Below are 23,835 nucleotides of genomic sequence, written 5' to 3'. Positions count from 1 at the left end.
AGTTTGGACATGTTCACACTGCATAATTTGTCTTCGTTCCATTGGTTCCACTTGTTTAGTACAATGGTGTAATCAACACTGGTATCAATGATTCTAAAGTTAGTACAGTACACTTTGAACTTTTCCAGTAAAATTATGTTCTGTTGATGTTTTGTACGAAACTGTTGATCCAACGTTTACTTCACCAAATATGCTTTCCTTTATGACACGTGACTGGGCGGTATATTGTTACAATCAATCCAACAGTTTCTTTGTAAAACAGTGGATGGTAATCACTAGGTACCTTTCCTCTTTTCTTTCACTGCTAAATTACTGACGGCTATAACGGATAGCCCTCGTGTGGCATTTAGTCAAAATAAAGAAACCAGTAGTCTTTTTAGATAAATCTGATAATTTAACGAATTTATGAAAGTTTGGTTTCGTTCACTAAAATGGAGAAACTTTGGAATGATGTATCAAAGACTGCATTCTGAAAGAAAGCAAATTTCAAAGTTGACGTTTTTAACTTTAATGCCCCATTTTTCAGATTCACAGCATACTGGCGTTCAGTTTTTGAATATAACAGACTTTACTCTCTTCACTCGTGACCGCCCCGGGGTAATTTTTCGTTTCGTGAACGGGCGCCAAATAATAAGTTAACCCAAATACCAACCCAGAAACACACACACTCGAGAAATATGGACAAGCCAACCCAGAAACACACACACTCGTGAAATATGGACAAGCCAACCCAGAAACACACACACTCGTGAAATATGGACAAGCCAACCCAGAAACACACACACTCGAGAAATATGGACAAGCCAACCCAGAAACACACACACTCGTGAAATATGGACAAGCCAACCCAGAAACACACACACTCGTGAAATATGGACAAGCCAACCCAGAAACACACACACTCGAGAAATATGGACAAGCCAACCCAGAAACACACACACTCGTGAAATATGGACAAGCCAACCCAGAAACACACACACTCGAGAAGTATGGACAAGCCAACCCAGAAACACACACACTCGAGAAATATGGACAAGCCAACCCAGAAACACACACACTCGAGAAATATGGACAAGCCAACCCAGAAACACACACACTCGTGAAATATGGACAAACCAACCCAGAAACACACACACTCGTGAAATATGGACAAGCCAACCCAGAAACACACACACACTCGTGAAATATGGACAAGCCAACCCAGAAACACACACACTCGTGAAATATGGACAAGCCAACCCAGAAACACACACACAGTGAAGTATGGACAAGCCAACCCAGAAACACACACACTCGTGAAGTATGGACAAGCCAACCCAGAAACACACACACTCGTGAAATATGGACAAGCCAACCCAGAAACACACACACTCGTGAAATATGGACAAGCCAACCCAGAAACACACACACTCGTGAAATATGGACAAGCCAACCCAGAAACACACACACTCGAGAAATATGGACAAGCCAACCCAGAAACACACACACTCGTGAAATATGGACAAGCCAACCCAGAAACACACACACTCGTGAAATATGGACAAGCCAACCCAGAAACACACACACTCGAGAAATATGGACAAGCCAACCCAGAAACACACACACTCGAGAAATATGGACAAGCCAACCCAGAAACACACACACACTCGTGAAATATGGACAAGCCAACCCAGAAACACACACACTCGTGAAATATGGACAAGCCAACCCAGAAACACACACACTCGAGAAATATGGACAAGCCAACCCAGAAACACACACACTCGTGAAATATGGACAAGCCAACCCAGAAACACACACACTCGTGAAATATGGACAAGCCAACCCAGAAACACACACACTCGTGAAATATGGACAAGCCAACCCAGAAACACACACTCGAGAGAAATATGGACAAGCCAACCCAGAAACACACACACTCGAGAAATATGGACAAGCCAACCCAGAAACACACACACTCTCGAGAAATATGGACAAGCCAACCCAGAAACACACACACTCGTGAAATATGGACAAACCAACCCAGAAACACACACACTCGTGAAATATGGACAAGCCAACCCAGAAACACACACACTCGAGAAATATGGACAAGCCAACCCAGAAACACACACACTCGAGAAATATGGACAAGCCAACCCAGAAACACACACACTCGTGAAATATGGACAAGCCAACCCAGAAACACACACACTCGTGAAATATGGACAAGCCAACCCAGAAACACACACACTCGAGAAATATGGACAAGCCAACCCAGAAACACACACACTCGTGAAGTATGGACAAGCCAACCCAGAAACACACACACAGTGGAGTATGGACAAGCCAACCCAGAAACACACACACTCGAGAAATATGGACAAGCCAACCCAGAAACACACACACTCGAGAAATATGGACAAGCCAACCCAGAAACACACACACTCGAGAAATATGGACAAGCCAACCCAGAAACACACACACTCGAGAAATATGGACAAGCCAACCCAGAAACACACACACACTCGTGAAATATGGACAAGCCAACCCAGAAACACACACACTCGAGAAGTATGGACAAGCCAACCCAGAAACACACACACTCGAGAAATATGGACAAGTCAACCCAGAAACACACACACAGTGGAGTATGGACAAGCCAACCCAGAAACACACACACTCGTGAAATATGGACAAACCAACCCAGAAACACACACACTCGTGAAATATGGACAAGCCAACCCAGAAACACACACACTCGTGAAATATGGACAAGCCAACCCAGAAACACACACTCGTGAAGTATGGACAAGCCAACCCAGAAACACACACACTTGTGAAGTATGGACAAGCCAACCCAGAAACACACACACTCGAGAAATATGGACAAGCCAACCCAGAAACACACACACTCGTGAAGTATGGACAAGCCAACCCAGAAACACACACACTCGTGAAATATGGACAAGCCAACCCAGAAACACACACACTCGAGAAATATGGACAAGCCAACCCAGAAACACACACACTCGTGAAGTATGGACAAGCCAACCCAGAAACACACACACTCGTGAAATATGGACAAGCCAACCCAGAAACACACACACAGTGGAGTATGGACAAGCCAACCCAGAAACACACACACTCGTGAAATATGGACAAGCCAACCCAGAAACACACACACTCGAGAAATATGGACAAGCCAACCCAGAAACACACACACTCGTGAAGTATGGACAAGCCAACCCAGAAACACACACACTCGTGAAATATGGACAAGCCAACCCAGAAACACACACACAGTGGAGTATGGACAAGCCAACCCAGAAACACACACACAGTGGAGTATGGACAAGCCAACCCAGAAACACACACACTCGTGAAGTATGGACAAGTCAACCCAGAAACACACACACTCGTGAAGTATGGACAAGCCAACCCAGAAATACACACTCGTGAAGTATGGACAAGCCAACCCAGAAACACACACACTCGAGAAATATGGACAAGCCAACCCAGAAACACACACACTCGTGAAGTATGGACAAGCCAACCCAGAAACACACACACTCGTGAAGTATGGACAAGCCAACCCAGAAATACACACTCGTGAAGTATGGACAAGCCAACCCAGAAACACACACACTCGTGAAGTATGGACAAGCCAACCCAGAAACACAGACACTCGTGAAGTATGGACAAGCCAACCCAGAAACACACACACTCGTGAAGTATGGACAAGCCAACCCAGAAACACAGACACTCGTGAAGTATGGACAAGCCAACCCAGAAACACACACACTCGTGAAGTATGGACAAGTTAACCCAGAAACACACACACTCGTGAAGTATGGACAAGCCAACCCAGAAACACATACAATCGTGAAGTATGGACAAGCCAACCCAGAAACACATACAATCGTGAAATACGGACAAGTGATGAACAAAGATAAATTCGGATGTTGTTAGTTAGGAAAAATCCCATGGGTATGATAAGGTGTTAAACTAATCTGGAACTATAACATAACTTATGAGTTATATAAAAGCAATTATCTATCACCTTATTGCTGTGTGCTTTTTGTTTTTTTCATCTATCTTACTGCTTTTTTTTTACCCTACCCCGATTTGGGAGCACCTTTCACATGTTGAGTGCACACCCACATATCATATTTTAAACTTTAAGTAAAACATAATTATAAATGTATACTAACAGTTTTATTCATAAATACTTTAGACTTTATAATTATGAATCATTCATTCAGTGTATGTCAAGAATTTAAACCAATCCAGACTTTTATGTTTGTTTAAATGTGAACTCTGACGAGTTTCTCCAGTAGACAATCTACCTATTGACTCCAAATCCCATGATTGTATTTGTTAACTAATTATCATTTCTACACATAATAATTACTCATGTCTTGTTTTTGTACAATTTTCTTAGTGGTTTACTAACAACAATCTTTTTATTTTACTCATGTATGATATTACAGAATGAATCTACACAGCAACAAAGAAGACTGACTTTGAAAGTGGATGCAGACAATATTTGAATGTGATCGGACATTACGTACTACTTGTTTTACATTGTGAACCGTATTGTCTGTCCATCCGTTCATCTGCCTCCTGTGTATGACGGTCACTTCTCGTGTTGATTGTGAAAAGCTACGGATGAAAGTAAGTTCACATTAACTTTTTAACTAACAGTATAAGAGGTATGAATAATGTTGACAACAAACAGGATATTCTACACTAACTTGTTATAAATTAATAACACTATCATTCACATATCAACATGTGACGTAACGGTATGTTATTGTTGAGTGGCTTTTTACAAAACACTTTCTATACACAGATAGAAAATCAAAATCTCATTAACACACTTTACTTATATTTTTATTGTAACTTATAATTATTCTCACTTGTATTATCCAGATTTAGAAACTTTGAAATATTTGGGACATGTTTGCAAAAGTGACCAATTGAGTTCAGATCAACTGCTCAGCACACAGTTATCCTATTTCTGACCCTTCACTGTATACCTCCTTACCTTTTGTCTCACCAGAACACTACAAACATTACGTTTAAGTGACCAGAAGTCCCACCAGAGAACTACAACCATGGTTTATCAGTAAGCAGAAATCTCACCAGAGTAATATTATAACATGAGTTATCAGCAACGAGACGTCTCACCAGAACACGATGAACATAATTTTATAGTAATCAAAAGTATCACCACAACACTACAAACATGAGTTATGGGTAACAAGAAATATTTCAATAATAGTCAATAAGACTATAAACATGAGTTTTTTATTAACGACAAGTCCCACCCGAGAACAAGAAACATGAGTTATCAGTAACCAGAATTTTCACTAGAACGATTCAAACATGAGTTATCTGTAACAAAAGTCTCACCAGAACATTACAAACATGAGTTTTCAACAACGAGAAGTCTCAGCAGCATACTAAAACAATAATAAAACTTTCAGTGAAATTGAAGACCAAGAGTGTTAAAAGAGTCAGTAAAAGTGAAGACCAACAATGTGAAAACAGTCACTGAAACTGAAGAACAACAGTGTTGAAATAGAAGTGAAAGTGAAGACCAATAGTGTGAAAATAGTCACTGAAACTGAAGAACAACACTGTTGAAAGTGAAAGTGAAGACTAACAGTGTGCAACAGTCAATTAAAGTGAATACCGATAGTGTTAAAAAAAATTCAAACTTCAAACCAATTGTGTCGACACAAACAGAAAAACATACCACCATTAGTGTTGCAACACACAGTGAAATTGAAGAACAACAGTGTAAAAACAGTTAATAAAAGTGAAGATCCACTGTGTTGAACGGGCAGTGAAATTGAACACTAATAATGTGAAAACAATCAGTTAAAATGAAGGTTAGCAGTGATGAAACAGTAAATGAATGTGAAGATCCACTCCTGTGAAACGGACAGTGAAATTGAAGACCTCAACTGATGAAATATTAAATGAAAGTGTAAACCAACAGTGTTGGAACAGAGAGTGAAATTAAAAAACCTACGATGTTGAATGAGGTTGAAATAGACAGAGAAATTGAAGACTTAAACTGTTGAAACAGCCAGTGAAACTGCAGACCAATAGTGTTAAATCAGTGAATTTTAAGACCAACAGTGTTGAAACAGTGAAGGTGAAGATCAACAATTTAAAAAGTCAGTGAAACGAAAGACCAACAATGTTGGAACAGAGTAAAGTAAAGACCAACAGTGTATAAGAGAACAGTAAACTTGACGACCAACAGTGTTGAAACAGCCAGTGAAACTTCAAACCAATAGTGTTAAAACATATAGTGATGTCAAAGACGAAAAGTGTGAAAACAGACAGTGAAATTGAAGACTTAAACTGGTGAGATATTCAGTGATACTGAAGATGAACACCGTGAACTCGATGACTCAATTGAAAGAGTAATTAAAAGTGAAAACCAGTTGTGTTATAAGACACACTGTTGAAATACACAGTCAAGTTAAAGACTAACATTGTTCAAAAACAGATATTGAAACAACTGAAAATCAGCACTGCTGAAGCTACCCGTGAAATTGAAGATATCTACTGTTCAAAGTGAAGAACAGTTTTGAAACAGACCATGAAATTGATGACCGACGTTACTGAAACAGCCATTGAAACATCGTGAGATTGAACAACACTGCAAACCGTAAGTGAAACTGAAGCCCAAGATATCGATAAAGTTAGTAAAACTGAAGACGTTGACTGGTGAGAGAGTCATTCAAAGTGAACACCAACAGTTTTGAAACAGACCATGAAATTGATGACCGACACTACTGCAACAGCCATTGAAAGTGAAGGCCAACACTGTATAAACATCGTGAGATTGAACAACGCTGCAAACCGTTAGTGAAACCGAAGACCAAGGTGTTGATAAAGTTAGTAAAACTGAAGACGTTGACTGTTGAGACAGTCATTCAAAGTGAACACCAACAGTTTAGAAACAGACCGTGAAATTGATGACTGAAACTACTGCAAGAGCCATTGAAAGTGAAGTTCAACACTGTATAAACATCGTGAGATTGAACAACGCTGCAAACCGTTAGTGAAACCGAAGACCAAGGTGTTAATAAAGTTACTAAAACTGAAGACGTTCACTGTTGAGACAGTCATTGAAAGTAAAGACCAACACTGATAAAGTATAGTGAAATTGAATAAAACTGTGCAAACCGTCAGTGAAACCGATGACAAAGGTGTTGATAAAGTTAGTAAAACTGAAGACGTTGACTATTGAAAAAAGTCATTGAAAGTGACGACCAACTCTGTTGAAGCATAGTGAAATTGAACAAATCTGTGCAAACCGTCAGTGAAACCGAAGACCAAGGTGAAGATAAAGTTAGTAAAACTGAAGACATTGACTGTTGAGACAGTCATTCAAAGTGAACACCAACAGTTTAGAAACAGACCGTGAAATTGATGACTGAAACTACTGCAAGAGCCATTGAAAGTGAAGTTCAACACTGTATAAACATCGTGAGATTGAACAACGCTGCAAACCGTTAGTGAAACCGAAGACCAAGGTGTTAATAAAGTTACTAAAACTGAAGACGTTCACTGTTGAGACAGTCATTGAAGGTTAAGACCAACACTGTTGAAGCATAGTGAAATTGAACAAAACTGTGCAAACCGTTAGTGAAACCGAAGACCAAGGTATTGATAAAGTTACTAAAACTGAAGACGTTGACTATTGAGAAAAGTCATTGAAAGTGAAGACCAACTCTGTTGAAGCATAGTGAAATTGAACAAAACTGTGCAAACCGTCAGTGAAACCGAAGACCAAGGTGTTGATAAAGTTAGTAAAACTGAAGACGTACTCTGTCTTGACAGACATTGAAATTGAAAACCAACAGTGTTGAGACAGTCAGTGAAAGTAAAGGCCAATAGTGTTGAAACAGCCAATAAAAGTGAAGACCAACGGTGTACAAGCGAACAGTAAACTTAACGACCAACAGTGTTGAAACTGCCAGTGAAACTTCAGACCAATAGTTTAGAAACATACAGTGATGTCAATGACCAACAGTGTGAAAACAGACAGTGAAATTGAAGACTTAAACTGGTGAGAAATTCAGTGATATTGAAGATCAACACCGTGAACTTGATGACTCACTCTATTGAAAGAGTAATTCAAAGTGAAATCCAGTTGTGTTATAAGAGACACTGTTGAAATACGCACTCAAGTTAAAGACTGTCATTGTTCAAAAACAGATATTGAAACAACTGAAAATCACAACTGCTGAAGCTGACCGTGAAATTGATGACCGACGTTACTGAAACAGCCATTGAAACATCGTGAGATTGAACAACACTGCAAACCGTCCGTGAAACCAAAGACCAAGGTGTTGATAAAAATAATAAAACTGAAGACGTACTCTGTCTAGACAGACATTGAAAGTGAACACCAACAGTTTTGAAACAGACCATGAAATTGATGACCGACACTACTGGAAGAGCCATTGAAAGTGAAGGCCAACACTGTATAAACATCGTGAGATTGAACAACGCTGCAAACCGTTAGTGAAACCGAAGACCAAGGTGTTGATAAAGTTAGTAAAACTGAAGACGTTGACTGTTGAGACAGTCATTGAAAGTGAAGACCAACACTGATGAAGCATAGTGAAATTGAACAAAACTGTGCAAACCGTCAGTGAAACCGAAGACCAAGGTGTTGATAAAGTTAGTAAAACTGAAGGCGTTGACTGTTGAAACAGTCAGTAAAAGTGAACATCAACAGTATTGAAACAGACCATGAAATTGATTACTGAAACTACTGGAAGAGCCATTGAAAGTGAAGGTCAACACTGTATAAACATCGTGAGATTGAACAACGCTGCAAACCGTTTCTGAAGTCGAAGACCAAGGTGTTGATAAAGTTAGTAAAACTGAAGACGTTGACTGTTCAGACAGTCATTGAAAGTGAAGACCAACACTGATGAAGCATAGTGAAATTGAATAAAACTGTGCAAACCGTCAGTGAAACCGATGACCAAGGTGTTGATAAAGTTAGTAAAACTGAAGACGTTGACTGTTGAGACAGTCATTGAAAGTGAAAACCAACACTGTTGAAGCATAGTGAAATTGAACAAAACTGTGCAAACCGTCAGTGAAACCGAAGACTTAGGTGTTGATAAAGTTTGTAAAACTGAAGACGTACTCTGTCCAGACAGACATTGAAATTGAAAACTAACAGTGTTGAGACAGTCAGTGAAAGTATAGACCAATAGTGTTGAAACAGCCAATAAAAGTGAAGACCAACGGTGTACAAGCGAACAGTAAACTTAACGACCAACAGTGTTGAAACTGCCAGTGAAACTTCAGACCAATAGTTTAGAAACATACAGTGATGTCAATGACCAACAGTGTGAAAACAGACAGTGAAATTGAAGACTTAAACTGGTGAGAAATTCAGTGATATTGAAGATCAATACCGTGAACTTGATGACTCACTCTACTGAAAGAGTAATTCAAAGTGAAATCCAGTTGTGTTATAAGAGACACTGTTGAAATACGCACTCAAGTTAAAGACTGTCATTGTTCAAAAACAGATATTGAAGCAACTGAAAATCAGCACTGCTGAAGCTGACCGTGAAATTGATGATCTTCACTGTTAAAAGTGGAGTGAAACTGAAGAACAGTTTTGAAACAGACCATGAAATTGATGACCGACGTTACTGAAACAGCCATTGAAACATCGTGAGATTGAACAACACTGCAAACCGTCCGTGAAACCGAAGACCAAGGTGTTGATAAAGTTAGTAAAACTGAAGACGTACTCTGTCTAGACAGACATTGAAAGTGAACACCAACAGTTTTGAAACAGACCATGAAATTGATGACCGACACTACTGGAAGAGCCATTGAAAGTGAAGGCCAACACTGTATAAACATCGTGAGATTGAACAACGCTGCAAACCGTTAGTGAAACCGAAGACCAAGGTGTTGATAAAGTTAGTAAAACTGAAGACGTTGACTGTTGAGACAGTCATTGAAAGTGAAGACCAACACTGGTGAAGCATAGTGAAATTGAACAAAACTGTGCAAACCGTCAGTGAAACCGAAGACCAAGGTGTTGATAAAGTTAGTAAAACTGAAGACGTTGACTGTTGAAACAGTCATTAAAAGTGAACATCAACAGTATTGAAACAGACCATGAAATTGATTACTGAAACTACTGGAAGAGCCATTGAAAGTGAAGGTCAACACTGTATAAACATCGTGAGATTGAACAACGCTGCAAACCGTTTCTGAAGTGGAAGACCAAGGTGTTGATAAAGTTAGTAAAACTGAAGACGTTGACTGTTCAGACAGTCATTGAAAGTGAAGACCAACACTGATGAAGCATAGTGAAATTGAATAAAACTGTGCAAACCGTCAGTGAAACCGAAGACCAAGGTGTTGATAAAGTTAGTAAAACTGAAGACGTTGACTGTTGAGACAGTCATTGAAAGTGAAAACCAACACTGTTGAAGCATAGTGAAATTGAACAAAACTGTGCAAACCGTCAGTGAAACCGAAGACCAAGGTGTTGATAAAGTTTGTAAAACTGAAGACGTACTCTGTCCAGACAGACATTGAAATTGAAAACTAACAGTGTTGAGACAGTCAGTGAAAGTATAGACCAATAGTGTTGAAACAGCCAATAAAAGTGAAGACCAACGGTGTACAAGCGAACAGTAAACTTAACGACCAACAGTGTTGAAACTGCCAGTGAAACTTCAGACCAATAGTTTAGAAACATACAGTGATGTCAATGACCAACAGTGTGAAAACAGACAGTGAAATTGAAGACTTAAACTGGTGAGAAATTCAGTGATATTGAAGATCAACACCGTGAACTTGATGACTCACTCTATTGAAAGAGTAATTCAAAGTGAAATCCAGTTGTGTTATAAGAGACACTGTTGAAATACGCACTCAAGTTAAAGACTATCATTGTTCAAAAACAGATATTGAAACAACTGAAAATCAGCACTGCTGAAGCTGACCGTGAAATTGATGATCTTCACTGTTAAAAGTGGAGTGAAACTGAAGAACAGTTTTGAGTCAGACCATGAAATTGATTACCGACGTTACTGAAACAGCCATTGAAACATCGTGAGATTCAACAACACTGCGAACCGTTAGTGAAACCGAAGACCAAGGTGTTGATAAAGTTAGTAAAACTGAAGACATTGACTGTTGAGACAGTCATTCAACGTGAACTCCAACAGTTTTGAACCATAACGTGAAGTTTATGACCGACACTACTGCAAAAGCCATTGAAAGTGAAAACCAACACTGTTGAAACATAGTGAGATTGAACAACACTGTGCAAACCGTCAGTGAAACCGAAGACCAAGGTGAAGATAAAGTTAGTAAAACTTCAGATATTGACTGTTGAGACAGTCATTCAAAGTGAACACCAAGAGTTTTGAACCAGACCGTGAAGTTTATTACCGACACTACTGCAACAGCCATTGAAAGTGAAAACCAACACTGTTGAAACATTGTGAGATTGAAAAACACTGTGCAAACCGTCAGGGAAACCGAAGACCAAGGTGAAGATAAAGTTAGTAAAACTGAAGACATTGACTGTTGAGACAGTCATTCAAAGTGAACACCAACAGTTTAGAAACAGACCGTGAAATTGATGACTGAAACTACTGCAAGAGCCATTGAAAGTGAAGTTCAACACTGTATAAACATCGTGAGATTGAACAACGCTGCAAACCGTTAGTGAAACCGAAGACCAAGGTGTTAATAAAGTTACTAAAACTGAAGACGTTCACTGTTGAGACAGTCATTGAAGGTTAAGACCAACACTGTTGAAGCATAGTGAAATTGAACAAATCTGTGCAAACCGTTAGTGAAACCGAAGACCAAGGTGTTGATAAAGTTACTAAAACTGAAGACGTTGACTATTGAGAAAAGTCATTGAAAGTGAAGACCAATTCTGTTGAAGCATAGTGAAATTGAACAAATCTGTGCAAACCGTCAGTGAAACCGAAGACCAAGGTGCTGATAAAGTTGGTAAAACTGAAGACGTACTCTGTCTTGACAGACATTGAAATTGAAAACCAACAGTGTTGAGACAGTCAGTGAAAGTAAAGGCCAATAGTGTTGAAACATCCAATAAAAGTGAAGACAACGGTGTACAAGCGAACAGTGAACTTAACAACCAACAGTGTTGAAACTGCCAGTGAAACTTCAGACCAATAGTTTAGAAACATACAGTGATGTCAATGACCAACAGTGTGAAAACAGACAGTGAAATTGAAGTCTTAAACTGGTGAGAAATTCAGTGATATTGAAGATCAATACCGTGAACTTGATGACTCACTCTACTGAAAGAGTAATTCAAAGTGAAATCCAGTTGTGTTATAAGAGACACTGTTGAAATACGCACTCAAGTTAAAGACTGTCATTGTTCAAAAACAGATATTGTAGCAACTGAAAATCAGCACTGCTGAAGCTGACCGTTAAATTGATGATCTTCACTGTTAAAAGTGGAGTGAAACTGAAGAACAGTTTTGAAACAGACTATGAAATTGATGACCGACGTTACTGAAACAGCCATTGAAACATCGTGAGATTGAACAACACTGCAAACCGTCCGTGAAACCGAAGACCAAGGTGTTGATAAAAATAATAAAACTGAAGACGTACTCTGTCTAGACAGACATTGAAAGTGAACACCAACAGTTTTGAAACAGACCATGAAATTGATGACCGACACTACTGGAAGAGCCATTGAAAGTGAAGGCCAACACTGTATAAACATCGTGAGATTGAACAACGCTGCAAACCGTTAGTGAAACCGAAGACCAAGGTGTTGATAAAGTTAGTAAAACTGAAGACGTTGACTGTTGAGACAGTCATTGAAAGTGAAGACCAACACTGTTGAAGTATAGTGAAATTGAATAAAACTGTGCAAACCGTCAGTGAAACCGATGACCAAGGTGTTGATAAAGTTAGTAAAACTGAAGACGTTGACTGTTGAAACAGTCATTAAAAGTGAACATCAACAGTATTGAAACAGACCATGAAATTCATTACTTAAACTACTGGAAGAGCCATTGAAAGTGAAGGTCAACACTGTATAAACATCGTGAGATTGAACAACGCTGCAAACCGTTTCTGAAGCCGAAGACCAAGGTGTTGATAAAGTTAGTAAAACTGAAGACGTTGACTGTTCAGACAGTCATTGAAAGTGAAGACCAACACTGATGAAGCATAGTGAAATTGAATGAAACTGTGCAAACCGTCAGTGAAACCGATGACCAAGGTGTTGATAAAGTTAGGAAAACTGAAGACGTACTCTGTCCAGACAGACATTGAAATTGAAAACTAACAGTGTTGAGACAGTCAGTGAAAGTATAGACCAATAGTGTTGAAATAGCCAATAAAGGTGAACACCAACGGTGTACAAGCGAACAGTAAACTTAACGACCAACAGTGTTGAAACTGCCAGTGAAACTTCAGACCAATAGTTTAGAAACATACAGTGATGTCAATGACCAACAGTGTGAAAACAGACAGTGAAATTGAAGACTTAAACTGGTGAGAAATTCAGTGATATTGAAGATCAACACCGTGAACTTGATGACTCACTCTATTGAAAGAGTAATTCAAAGTGAAATCCAGTTGTGTTATAAGAGAAACTGTTGAAATACGCAGTCAAGTTAAAGACTATCATTGTTCAAAAACAGATATTGAAACAACTGAAAATCAGCACTGCTGAAGCTGACCGTGAAATTGATGATCTTCGCTGTTAAAAGTGGAGTTAAACTGAAGAACACTTTTGAAACAGACCATGAAATTGATGACCGACGTTACTGAAACAGCCATTGAAACATCGTGAGATTGAACAACACTGCAAACCGTCAGTTAAACCGAAGACCAAGGTGTTGATAAAGTTAGTAAAACTGAAGACGTTGACTGTTGAGACAGTCATTGAAAGTGAACACCAACAGTTTTGAAACAGACCATGAAATTGATGACCGACACTACTGCAACAGCCTTTGAAAGTGAAGGCCAAGACTGTATAAACATCGTGAGATTGAACAACGTTGCAAACCGTTAGTGAAACCGAAGACCAAGGTGTTGATAAAGTTAGTAAAACTCAAGACGTTGACTGTTGAGACAGTCATTGAAAGTGAAGACCAACACTGTATAAACATCGTGAGATTGAACAACGTTGCAAACCGTTAGTGAAACCGAAGACCAAGGTGTTGATAAAGTTAGTAAAACTCAAGACGTTGACTGTTCAGACAGCCATTGAAAGTGAACACCAACACTGTTGAAGCATAGTGAAATTGAACAAAACTGTGCAAACCGTCAGTGAAACCGAAGACCAAGGTGTTGCTAAATTAGTTAAATTTGAAGACGTTGACTGTTGAGACAGTCATTGAAAGTGAACACCAACAGTTTTGAAACAGACCATGAAATTGATGACCGAAACTACTGCAAGAGCCATTGAAAGTGAAGACCAACATTGATGAAGCATAGTGAAATTGAACAAAACTGTACGAACCGTCAGTGAAACCGAAGACCAAGGTGTTGATAAAGTTAGTAAAACTGAAGATGTTGACTGTTGAGACACTCATTCAAAGTGAAGACCAACACTGATGAAGCATAGTGAAATTGAATAAAACTGTGCAAACCGTCAGTGAAACCGAAGACCAAGGTGTTGATAAAGTTAGTAAAACTGAAGACGTACTCTGTCTAGACAGACATTGAAATTGAAAACCAACAGTGTTGAGACAGTCAGTGAAAGTAAAGGCCAATAGTGTTGAAACAGCCAATAAAAGTGAAGACCAACGGTGTACAAGCGAACAGTAAATTTAACGACCAACAGTGTTGAAACTGCCAGTGAAACTTCAGACCAATAGTTTAGAAACATACAGTGATGTCAATGACCAACAGTGTGAAAACAGACAGTGAAATTGAAGACTTAAACTGGTGAGAAATTCAGTGATATTGAAGATCAACACCGTGAACTTGATGACTCACTCTATTGAAAGAGTAATTCAAAGTGAAATCCAGTTGTGTTATAAGAGACACTGTTGAAATACGCACTCAAGTTAAAGACTATCATTGTTCAAAAACAGATATTGAAACAACTGAAAATCAGCACTGCTGAAGCTGACCGTGAAATTGATGATCTTCGCTTTTTAATGTGGAGTGAAACTGAAGAACAGTTTTGAAACAGACCATGAAATTGATGACCGACGTTACTGAAACAGCCATTGAAACATCGTGAGATTGAACAACACTGCAAACCGTTAGTGAAACCGAAGACCAAGGTGTTGATAAAGTTAGTTAATTTGAAGACGTTGACTGTTGAGACACTCATTGAAAGTGAAGACCAACACTGATGAAGCATAGTGAAATTGAATAAAACTGTGCAAACCGTCAGTGAAAGCGATGACCAAGGTGTTGATAAAGTTAGTAAAACTGAAGACGTACTCTGTCTAGACAGACATTGAAAGTGAACACCAACAGTTTTGAAACAGACCATGAAATTGATGACCGACGTTACTGAAACCGCCATTGAAACATCGTGAGATTAAACAACACTAAAAACCGTTAGTGAAACCGAAGACCAAGGTGTTGCTAAAGTTAGTTAAATTTGAAGACGTTGACTGTTTTGACAGTCATTGAAAGTGAACACCAACAGTTTTGAAACAGACCATGAAATTGATGACCGAAACTACTGCAAGAGCATTTGAAAGTGAAGGCCAACACTGTTGAAGCATAGTGAAATTAAACAAAACAAAGCAAACCGTCAGTGAAACCGAAGACCAAGGTGTTGATAAAGTTAGTAAAACTGAAGACGTACTCTGTCTAGACAGACATTGAAATTGAAAATCAACAGTGTTGAGACAGTCAGTGAAAGTAAAGACCAATAGTGTTGAAACAGCCAACAAAAGTGAAGACCAATGGTGTTGAAGCGAACAGTGAACTTAACGACCAACAGTGTGTAAAGTGCCAGTGAAACTTCAGACCAATAGTTTAGAAAAATACAGTGATGTCAATAACCAACAGTGTGAAAACAGACAGTGAAATTGAAGACATAAACTGGTGAGAAATTCAGTGATATTGAAGATCAACACCGTGAACTTGATGACTCACTCTATTGAAAGAGTAATTCAAAGTGAAATCCAGTTGTGTTATAAGAGACAATGTTAAAATACGCACTCAAGTTAAAGACTATCATTGTTCAAAACAGATATTGAAACAACTGAAAATCAGCACTGCTGAAGCTGACCGTGAAATTGATGATCTTCACTGTTAAAAGTGGAGTGAAACTGAAGAACAGTTTTGAAACAGACCATGAAATTGATGACCGACGTTACTGAAACAGCCATTGAAACATCGTGAGATTGAACAACACTGCAAACCGTTAGTGAAACCGAAGACCAAGGTGTTGATAAAGTTAGTAAAACTGAAGACGTTGACTGTTGAGACAGTCATTGAAAGTGAACACCAACAGTTTTGAAAGAGACCATGAAATTGATGACCGAAACTACTGCAAGAGCCATTGAAAGTGAAGACCAACACTGTTGAACATCGTGAAATTGAACAAAAATGTTCAAACCGTCAGTGAAACCGAAGACCAAGGTGTTGATAAAGTTAGTAAAACTGAAGACGTTGACTGTTGAGACAGCCATTAAAAGTGAAACACCAACACTGTTGAAGCATAGTGAAATTGAACAAAACTGTGCAAACCGTCAGTGAAACCGAAGACCAGGTGTTGATAAAGTTAGTAAAACTGAAGACGTTAACTGTTGAGACAGTCATTGAAAGTGAACACCAACAGTTTTGAAACAGACCATGAAATTGATGACCGAAACTACTGCAACAGCCATTGAAAGTGAAGGCCAACACTGTATAAACATCGTGAGATTGAACAACGCTGCAAACCGTTAGTGAAACCGAAGACCAAGGTGTTGATAAAGTTAGTAAAACTGAAGACGTACTCTGTCTAGACAGACATTGAAATTGAAGACAAACAGTGTTGAGACAGTCAGTGAAATTAAAGGCCAATAGTGTTGAAACAGCCAATAAAAAAGTGAAGACCAACGGTGTACAAGCGAACAGTAAACTTAACAACCAACAGTGTTGAAACTGCCAGTGAAACTTCAGACCAATAGTTTAGAAACATACAGTGATGTCAATGACCAACAGTGTGAAAACAGACAGTGAAATTGAAGACTTAAACTGGTGAGAAATTCAGTGATATTGAAGATCAACACCGTGAACTTGATGACTCACTCTATTGAAAGAGTAATTCAAAGTGAAATCCAGTTGTGTTATAAGAGACAATGTTGAAATACGCAGTCAAGTTAAAGACTATCATTGTTCAAAAACAGATATTGAAACAACTGAAAATCAGCACTGCTGAAGCTGACCGTGAAATTGATGATCTTCACTGTTAAAAGTGGAGTGAAACTGAAGAACAGTTTTGAAACAGACCATGAAATTGATGACCGACGTTACTGAAACAGCCATTGAAACATCGTGAGATTGAACAACACTGCAAACCGTTAGTGAAACCGAAGACCAAGGTGTTGATAAAGTTAGTAAAACTGAAGACGTTGACTGTTGAAACAGTCATTGAAAGTGAACACCAACAGTTTTGAAACAGACCATGAAATTGATGACCGAAACTACTGCAAGAGCCATTGAAAGTGAAGACTAACACTGTATAAACATCGTGAGATTGAACAACACTGCAAACCGTTAGTGAAACCGAAGACCAAGGTGTTGATAAAGTTAGTTAATTTGAAGACGTTGACTGTTGAGACAGTCATTGAAAGTGAACACCAACAGTTTTGAAACAGACCATGAAATTGATGACCGACACTACTACAACAGCCATTGAAAGTGAAGGCCAACACTGTGTAAACATCGTGAGATTGAACAACGCTGCAAACCGTTAGTGAAACCGAAGACCAAGGTGTTGATAAAGTTAGTAAAACTGAAGACGTTGACTGTTAAGACAGTCATTGAAAGTGAAGACCAACACTGTTGAAGCATAGTGAAATTGAACAAAACTGTGCAAACCGTCAGTGAAACCGAAAACCAAGGTGTTGATAAAGTTAGTAAAACTGAAGACGTACTCTGTCTAGACAGACATTGAAATTGAAAACCAACAGTGTTGAGACAGTCAGTGAAAGTAAAGGCCAATAGTGTTGAAACAGCCAATAAAAGTGAAGACCAACGGTGTACAAGCGAACAGTAAACTTAACGACCAACAGTGTTGAAACTGCCAGTGAAACTTCAGACCAATAGTTTAGAAACATACAGTGATGTCAATGACCAACAGTGTGAAAACAGACAGTGAAATTGAAGACTTAAACTGGTGAGAAATTCAGTGATATTGAAGATCAACACCGTGAACTTGATGACTCACTCTATTGAAAGAGTAATTCAAAGTGAAATCCAGTTGTGTTATAAGAGAAACTTTTGAAATACGCAGTCAAGTTAAAGACTATCATTGTTCAAAAACAGATATTGAAACAACTGAAAATCAGCACTGCTGAAGCTGACCGTGAAATTGATGATCTTCACTGTTAAAAGTGGAGTGAAACTGAAGAACAGTTTTGAAACAGACCATGAAATTGATGACCGACGTTACTGAAACAGCCATTGAAACATCGTGAGATTGAACAACACTGGAAACCGTCCGTGAAACCGAAGACCAAGGTGTTGCTAAAGTTAGTTAAATTTGAAGACGTTGACTGTTGAGACAGTCATTGAAAATGAACACCAACAGTTTTGAAACAGACCATGAAATTGATGACCGACACTACTTCAACAGCCATTGAAAGTGAAGACCAACACTGTTGAAGCATAGTGAAATTGAACAAAACTGTGCAAACCGTTAGTGAAACCGAAGACCAAGGTGTTGATAAAGTTAGTAAAACTGAAGACGTTGACTGTTGAGACAGTCATTGAAAGTGAAGACCAACACTTATGAAGCATAGTGAAATTGAATAAAACTGTGCAAACCGTCAGTGAAACCAAAGACCAAGGTGTTGATAAGTTGGTTAAATTGAAGACGTTGACTGTTGAGACAGTCATTGAAAGTGAACAACCAACACTGATGAAGCATAGTGAAAATTGAATAAAACTGTGCAAACCGTCAGTGAAAACCGAAGACCAAGGTGTTGATAAAGTTAGTAAAACTGAAGACGTACTCTGTTGAGACAGACATACTGAAATTGAAAACCAACAGTGTTGAGACAGTCAGTGAAAGTAAAGACCAATAGTGTTGAAACAGCCAATAAAAGTGAAACCAACGGTATACAAGCGAACAGTAAATTTAACGACCAACAGTGTTGAAACTGCCAGTGAAACTTCAGACCAATAGTTTAGAAACATACAGTGATGTCAATGACCAACAATGTGTAAAAACAGACAGTGAAATTGAAGTCTTGAACTGGTGAGAAATTCAGTGATATTGAAGATCAACACCGTCAACTTGATGACTCACTCTATTGAAAGAGTAATTCAAAAGAAATCCAGTTGTGTTATAAGAGAAACTTTGAAATACGCAGTCAAGTTAAAGACTATCATTGTGCAAAAACAGATATTGAAACAACTGAAAATCAGCACTGCTGAAGCTGACCGTGAAATTGATGATCTTCACTGTTAAAAGTGGAGTGAAACTGAAGAACAGTTTTGAAACAGACCATGAAATTGATGACCGACGTTACTGAAACAGCCATTGAAACATCGTGAGATTGAACAACACTGCAAACCGTCAGTGAAACCGAAGACCAAGGTGTTGATAAAGTTAGTAAAACTGAAGACGTTGACTGTTGAAACAGTCATTGAAAGTGAACACCAACAGTTTTGAAACAGACCATGAAATTGATGACCGACGTTACTGAAACAGCCATTGAAACATCGTGAGATTGAACAACACTGCAAACCGTTAGTGAAACCGAAGACCAAGGTCTTGCTAAAGTTAGTAAAACTGAAGACGTTGACTGTTGAAACAGTCATTAAAAGTGAACACCAACAGTTTTGAAACAGACCATGAAATTGATGACCGAAACTACTGCAAGAACCATTGAAAGTGAAGGCCAACACTGTTGAAGCATAGTGAAATTGAACAAAACTGTGCAAACCGTCAGTGAAACCGAAGACCAAGGTGTTGATAAAGTTAGTAAAACTGAAGACGAACTCTGTCTAGACAGACATTGAAAGTGAACACCAAAAGTTTTGAAACAGACCATGAAATTGATGACCGACACTACTGCAACATCCATTGAAAGTGAAGGCCAACACTGTATATACATTGTGCGATTGAACAACTGCTGCAAACCGTTTAGTGAAACCGAAGACCAAGGTGTTGATAAAGTTAGTAAAACTGAAGACGTACTCTGTCGAGACAGACATTGAAATTGAAAACCAACAGTGTTGAGACAGTCAGTGAAAGTAAAGGCCAATAGTGTTGAAACAGCCAATAAAAGTGAAGACCAACGGTGTACAAGCGAACAGTGAACTTAACGACCAACAGTGTTGAAACTGCCAGTGAAACTTCAGACCAATAGTTTAGAAACATACAGTGATGTCAATGACCAACAGTGTGAAAACAGACAGTGAAATTGAAGACTTAAACTGGTGAGAAATTCAGTGATATTGAAGATCAACACCGTGAACTTGATGACTCACCTCTATTGAAAGAGTAATTCAAAGTGAAATCCAGTTGTGTTATCAGAGACACTGTTGAAATACGCATTCAAGTTAAAGACTATCATTGTTCAAAACAGATATTGAAACAAATGAAAATCAGCACTGCTGACGCTGACCGAGAAATTGTTGATCTTCGCTGTTAAAAGTGGAGTGAAACTGAAGAACAGTTTGAAACAGACCATGAAATTGATGACCGACGTTACTGAAACAGCCATTGAAACATCGTGAGATTGAACAACACTGCAAACCGTTAGTGAAACCGAAGACCGGTGTTGATAAAGTTAGTAAAACTGAAGACGTTGACTGTTGAAACAGTCATTAAAAGTGAACACCAACAGTTTTGAAACAGACCATGAAATTGATGACCGAAACTACTGCAAGAGCCATTGAAAGTGAAGGCCAACACTGTATAAACATCGTGAGATTGAACAACACTGCAAAACCGTTAGTGAAACCGAAGACCAAGGTGTTGCTAAAGTTAGTTAAATTTGAAGACGTTGACTGTTGAGACAGTCATTGAAACTGAACACCAACAGTTTTGAAACATAACATGAAATTGATGATCGCCAATACTACAACAGTCATTGAAAGTGAAGGCCAACACTGTGTAAACATCGTGAGATTGAACAACGCTGTAAACCGTTAGTGAAACCGAAGACCAAGGTGTTGAAAAAAGTTAGTAAAACTCAAGACGTTGACTGTTCAGACAGCCATTGAAAGTGAACACCAACACTGTTGAAGCATAGTGAAATTAAACAAAACTGAGCAAACCGTCAGTGAAACCTAAAACCAAGATGTTAATAAAGTTAATAAAACTGAAGACGTACTCTGTCTATACAGACATTGAAATTGAACACAAACAGTGTTGAGACAGTCAGTGAAAGTAAAGACCAATAGTGATGAAACAGCCAATAAAAGTGAAGACCAACGGTGTACAAGCGAACAGTAAATTTAACGACCAATAGTGTTGAAATAGCCAATAAAAGTGAAGACCAACGGTGTACAAGCGAACAGTAAATTTAACGACCAACTGTGTTGAAAACTGCCAGTGAAACTTCAGACCATAGTTTAGAAACATACAGTGATGTCAATGACCAACAGTGTGAAAAAAAACAGACAGTGAAATTGAAGACTTAAAGTGGTGAGAAATTCAGTGATATTGAAGATCAACACTGTGAACTTGATGACTCACTCTATTGAAAGAGTAATTCAAAGTGAAATCCAGTTGTGTATAAGAGAAACTGTTGAAATACGCAGTCAAGTTAAAGACTATCATTGTTCAAAAACAGATATTGAAACAACTGAAAATCAGCACTGCTGAAGCTGACCGTGAAATTGATGATCTTCGCTGTTAAAAGTGGAGTGAAACTAAAGAACAGATTTGAAACAGACCATGAAATTGATGACCGACGTTACTGAAACAGCCATTGAAACATCGTGAGATTGAACAACACTGCAAACCGTTAGTGAAACCGAAGACCAAGGTGTTGCTAAAGTTAGTTAAATTTGAAGACGTTGACTGTTGAGACAGTCATTGAAATTGAACACCAACAGTTTTGAAACAGACCATGAAATTGATGACCGACACTACTTCAACAGCCATTGAAAGTGAAGACCAACACTGTTGAAGCATAGTGAAATTGAACAAAACTGTGCAAACCGTCAGTGAAACCGAAGACCAAGGTGTTGATAAAGTTAGTCTAAAACTGAAGACGTTGACTGTTGAGACAGTCATTGAAAGTGAAGACCAACACTTATGAAGCATAGTGAAATTGAATAAAACTGTGCAAACCGTCAGTGAAACCGAAGACCGCTGTGTTGATAAAGAAGTTAAACTGAAGACGTTTACTGTTGAGACAGTCATTGAAAGTGAAGACCAACACTGTTGAAGCATAGTGAAATTGAACAAAACTGTGCAAACCGTCAGTGAAACCGAAGACCAAGGTGTTGATAAAGTTAGTAAAACTGAAGACGTACTCTGTCTAGACAGACATTGAAATTGAAAACCAACAGTGTTGAGACAGTCAGTGAAAGTAAAGGCCAATAGTGTTGAAACAGCCAATAAAAGTGAAGACCAACGGTGTACAAGCGAACAGTAAACTTAACGACCAACAGTGTTGAAACTGCCAGTGAAACTTCAGACCAATAGTTTAGAAACATACAGTGATGTCAATGACCAACAGTGTGAAAACAGTGAAATTGAAGACTTAAACTGGTGAGAAATTCAGTGATATTGAAGATCAACACCGTGAACTTGATGACTCACTCTATTGAAAGAGTAATTCAAAGTGAAATCCAGTTGTGTTATAAGAGAAACTGTTGAAATACGCAGTCAAGTTAAAGACTATCATTGTTAAAAAACAGATATTGAAACAACTGAAAATCAGCACTGCTGAAGCTAACCGTGAAATTGATGATCTTCGCTGTTTAAAGTGGACTAAAACTGAAGAACAGTTTTCAAACAGACCATGAAATTGATGACCGACGTTACTGAAACAGCCATTGAAACATCGTGAGATTGAACAACACTGCAAACCGTTAGTGAAACCGAAGACCAAGGTGTTGATAAAGTTAGTTAAATTGAAGACGTTGACTGTTGAGACAGTCATTGAAAGTGAACACCAACAGTTTTGAAACAGACCATGAAATTGATGACCGAAACTACTGCAACAGCCATTGAAAGTGAAGGCCAACACTGTGTATAAACATCGTGAGATTGAACAACGCTGCAAACCGTTTGTGAAACCGAAGACCAAGGTCTTGATAAAGTTAGTAAAACTGAAGACGTTGACTGTTGAGACAGACATTGAAATTGAAAACCAACAGTGTTGAGACAGTCAGTGAAATTAAAGGCCAATAGTGTTGAAACAGCCAATAAAAGTGAAGACCAACGGTGTACAAGCGAACAGTAAATTAACGACCAACAGTGTTGAAACTGCCAGTGAAACTTCAGACCAATAGTTTAGAAACATACAGTGATGTCAATGACCAACAGTGTGAAAACAGACAGTGAAATTGAAGACTTAAACTGGTGAGAAATTCAGTGATATTGAAGATCAACACCGTGAACTTGATGACTCACTCTATTGAAAGAGTAATTCAAAAGTGAAATCCAGTTGTGTTATAAGA

The 23,835-nt window shown here is 38.6% G+C and overlaps 1 protein-coding gene and 1 long non-coding RNA gene across 10 annotated transcripts in view; one reads left to right on the top strand and one right to left on the bottom strand.

Annotated features, from left to right (window-relative positions):
* Positions 1-23,835, bottom strand: part of LOC143243070 (uncharacterized) — a 698,461-nt gene that overhangs the window by 313,677 nt on the left and 360,949 nt on the right. For 3 of the 7 annotated variants that reach the window (XR_013023847.1, XR_013023839.1, XR_013023842.1), the window contains one exon: positions 4,508-4,644. The exons of 3 other annotated variants lie outside the window; for them this stretch is intronic. Coding sequence is in view for 1 of the 4 variants with exons in the window: in XM_076486809.1 (XP_076342924.1) it covers positions 4,467-4,644 (178 nt within the window). In the remaining 3 variants the exon portion in view is untranslated. Of the gene's footprint in view, positions 1-4,426; positions 4,645-23,835 lie in introns of those variants that run through there. One more of the 7 variants, XM_076486809.1, reaches the window with a different exon arrangement.
* The window catches only part of LOC143243072 (uncharacterized), an 81,185-nt gene that overhangs the window by 23,383 nt on the left and 33,967 nt on the right, over positions 1-23,835 (top strand). For all 3 annotated transcript variants that reach the window (XR_013023851.1, XR_013023850.1, XR_013023849.1), the window contains one exon: positions 4,473-4,656. This is a non-coding gene — a long non-coding RNA (uncharacterized LOC143243072). The remainder of the gene's footprint in view (positions 1-4,472; positions 4,657-23,835) is intronic.

This window comes from Tachypleus tridentatus, unplaced genomic scaffold (genome assembly GCF_004210375.1).
Source record: "Tachypleus tridentatus isolate NWPU-2018 unplaced genomic scaffold, ASM421037v1 Hic_cluster_2, whole genome shotgun sequence".
NCBI lineage: Eukaryota > Metazoa > Arthropoda > Merostomata > Xiphosura > Limulidae > Tachypleus > Tachypleus tridentatus.
Note: the sequence above shows the minus strand (reverse complement) of the source record. Positions and strands in the feature narration are given on the sequence as shown.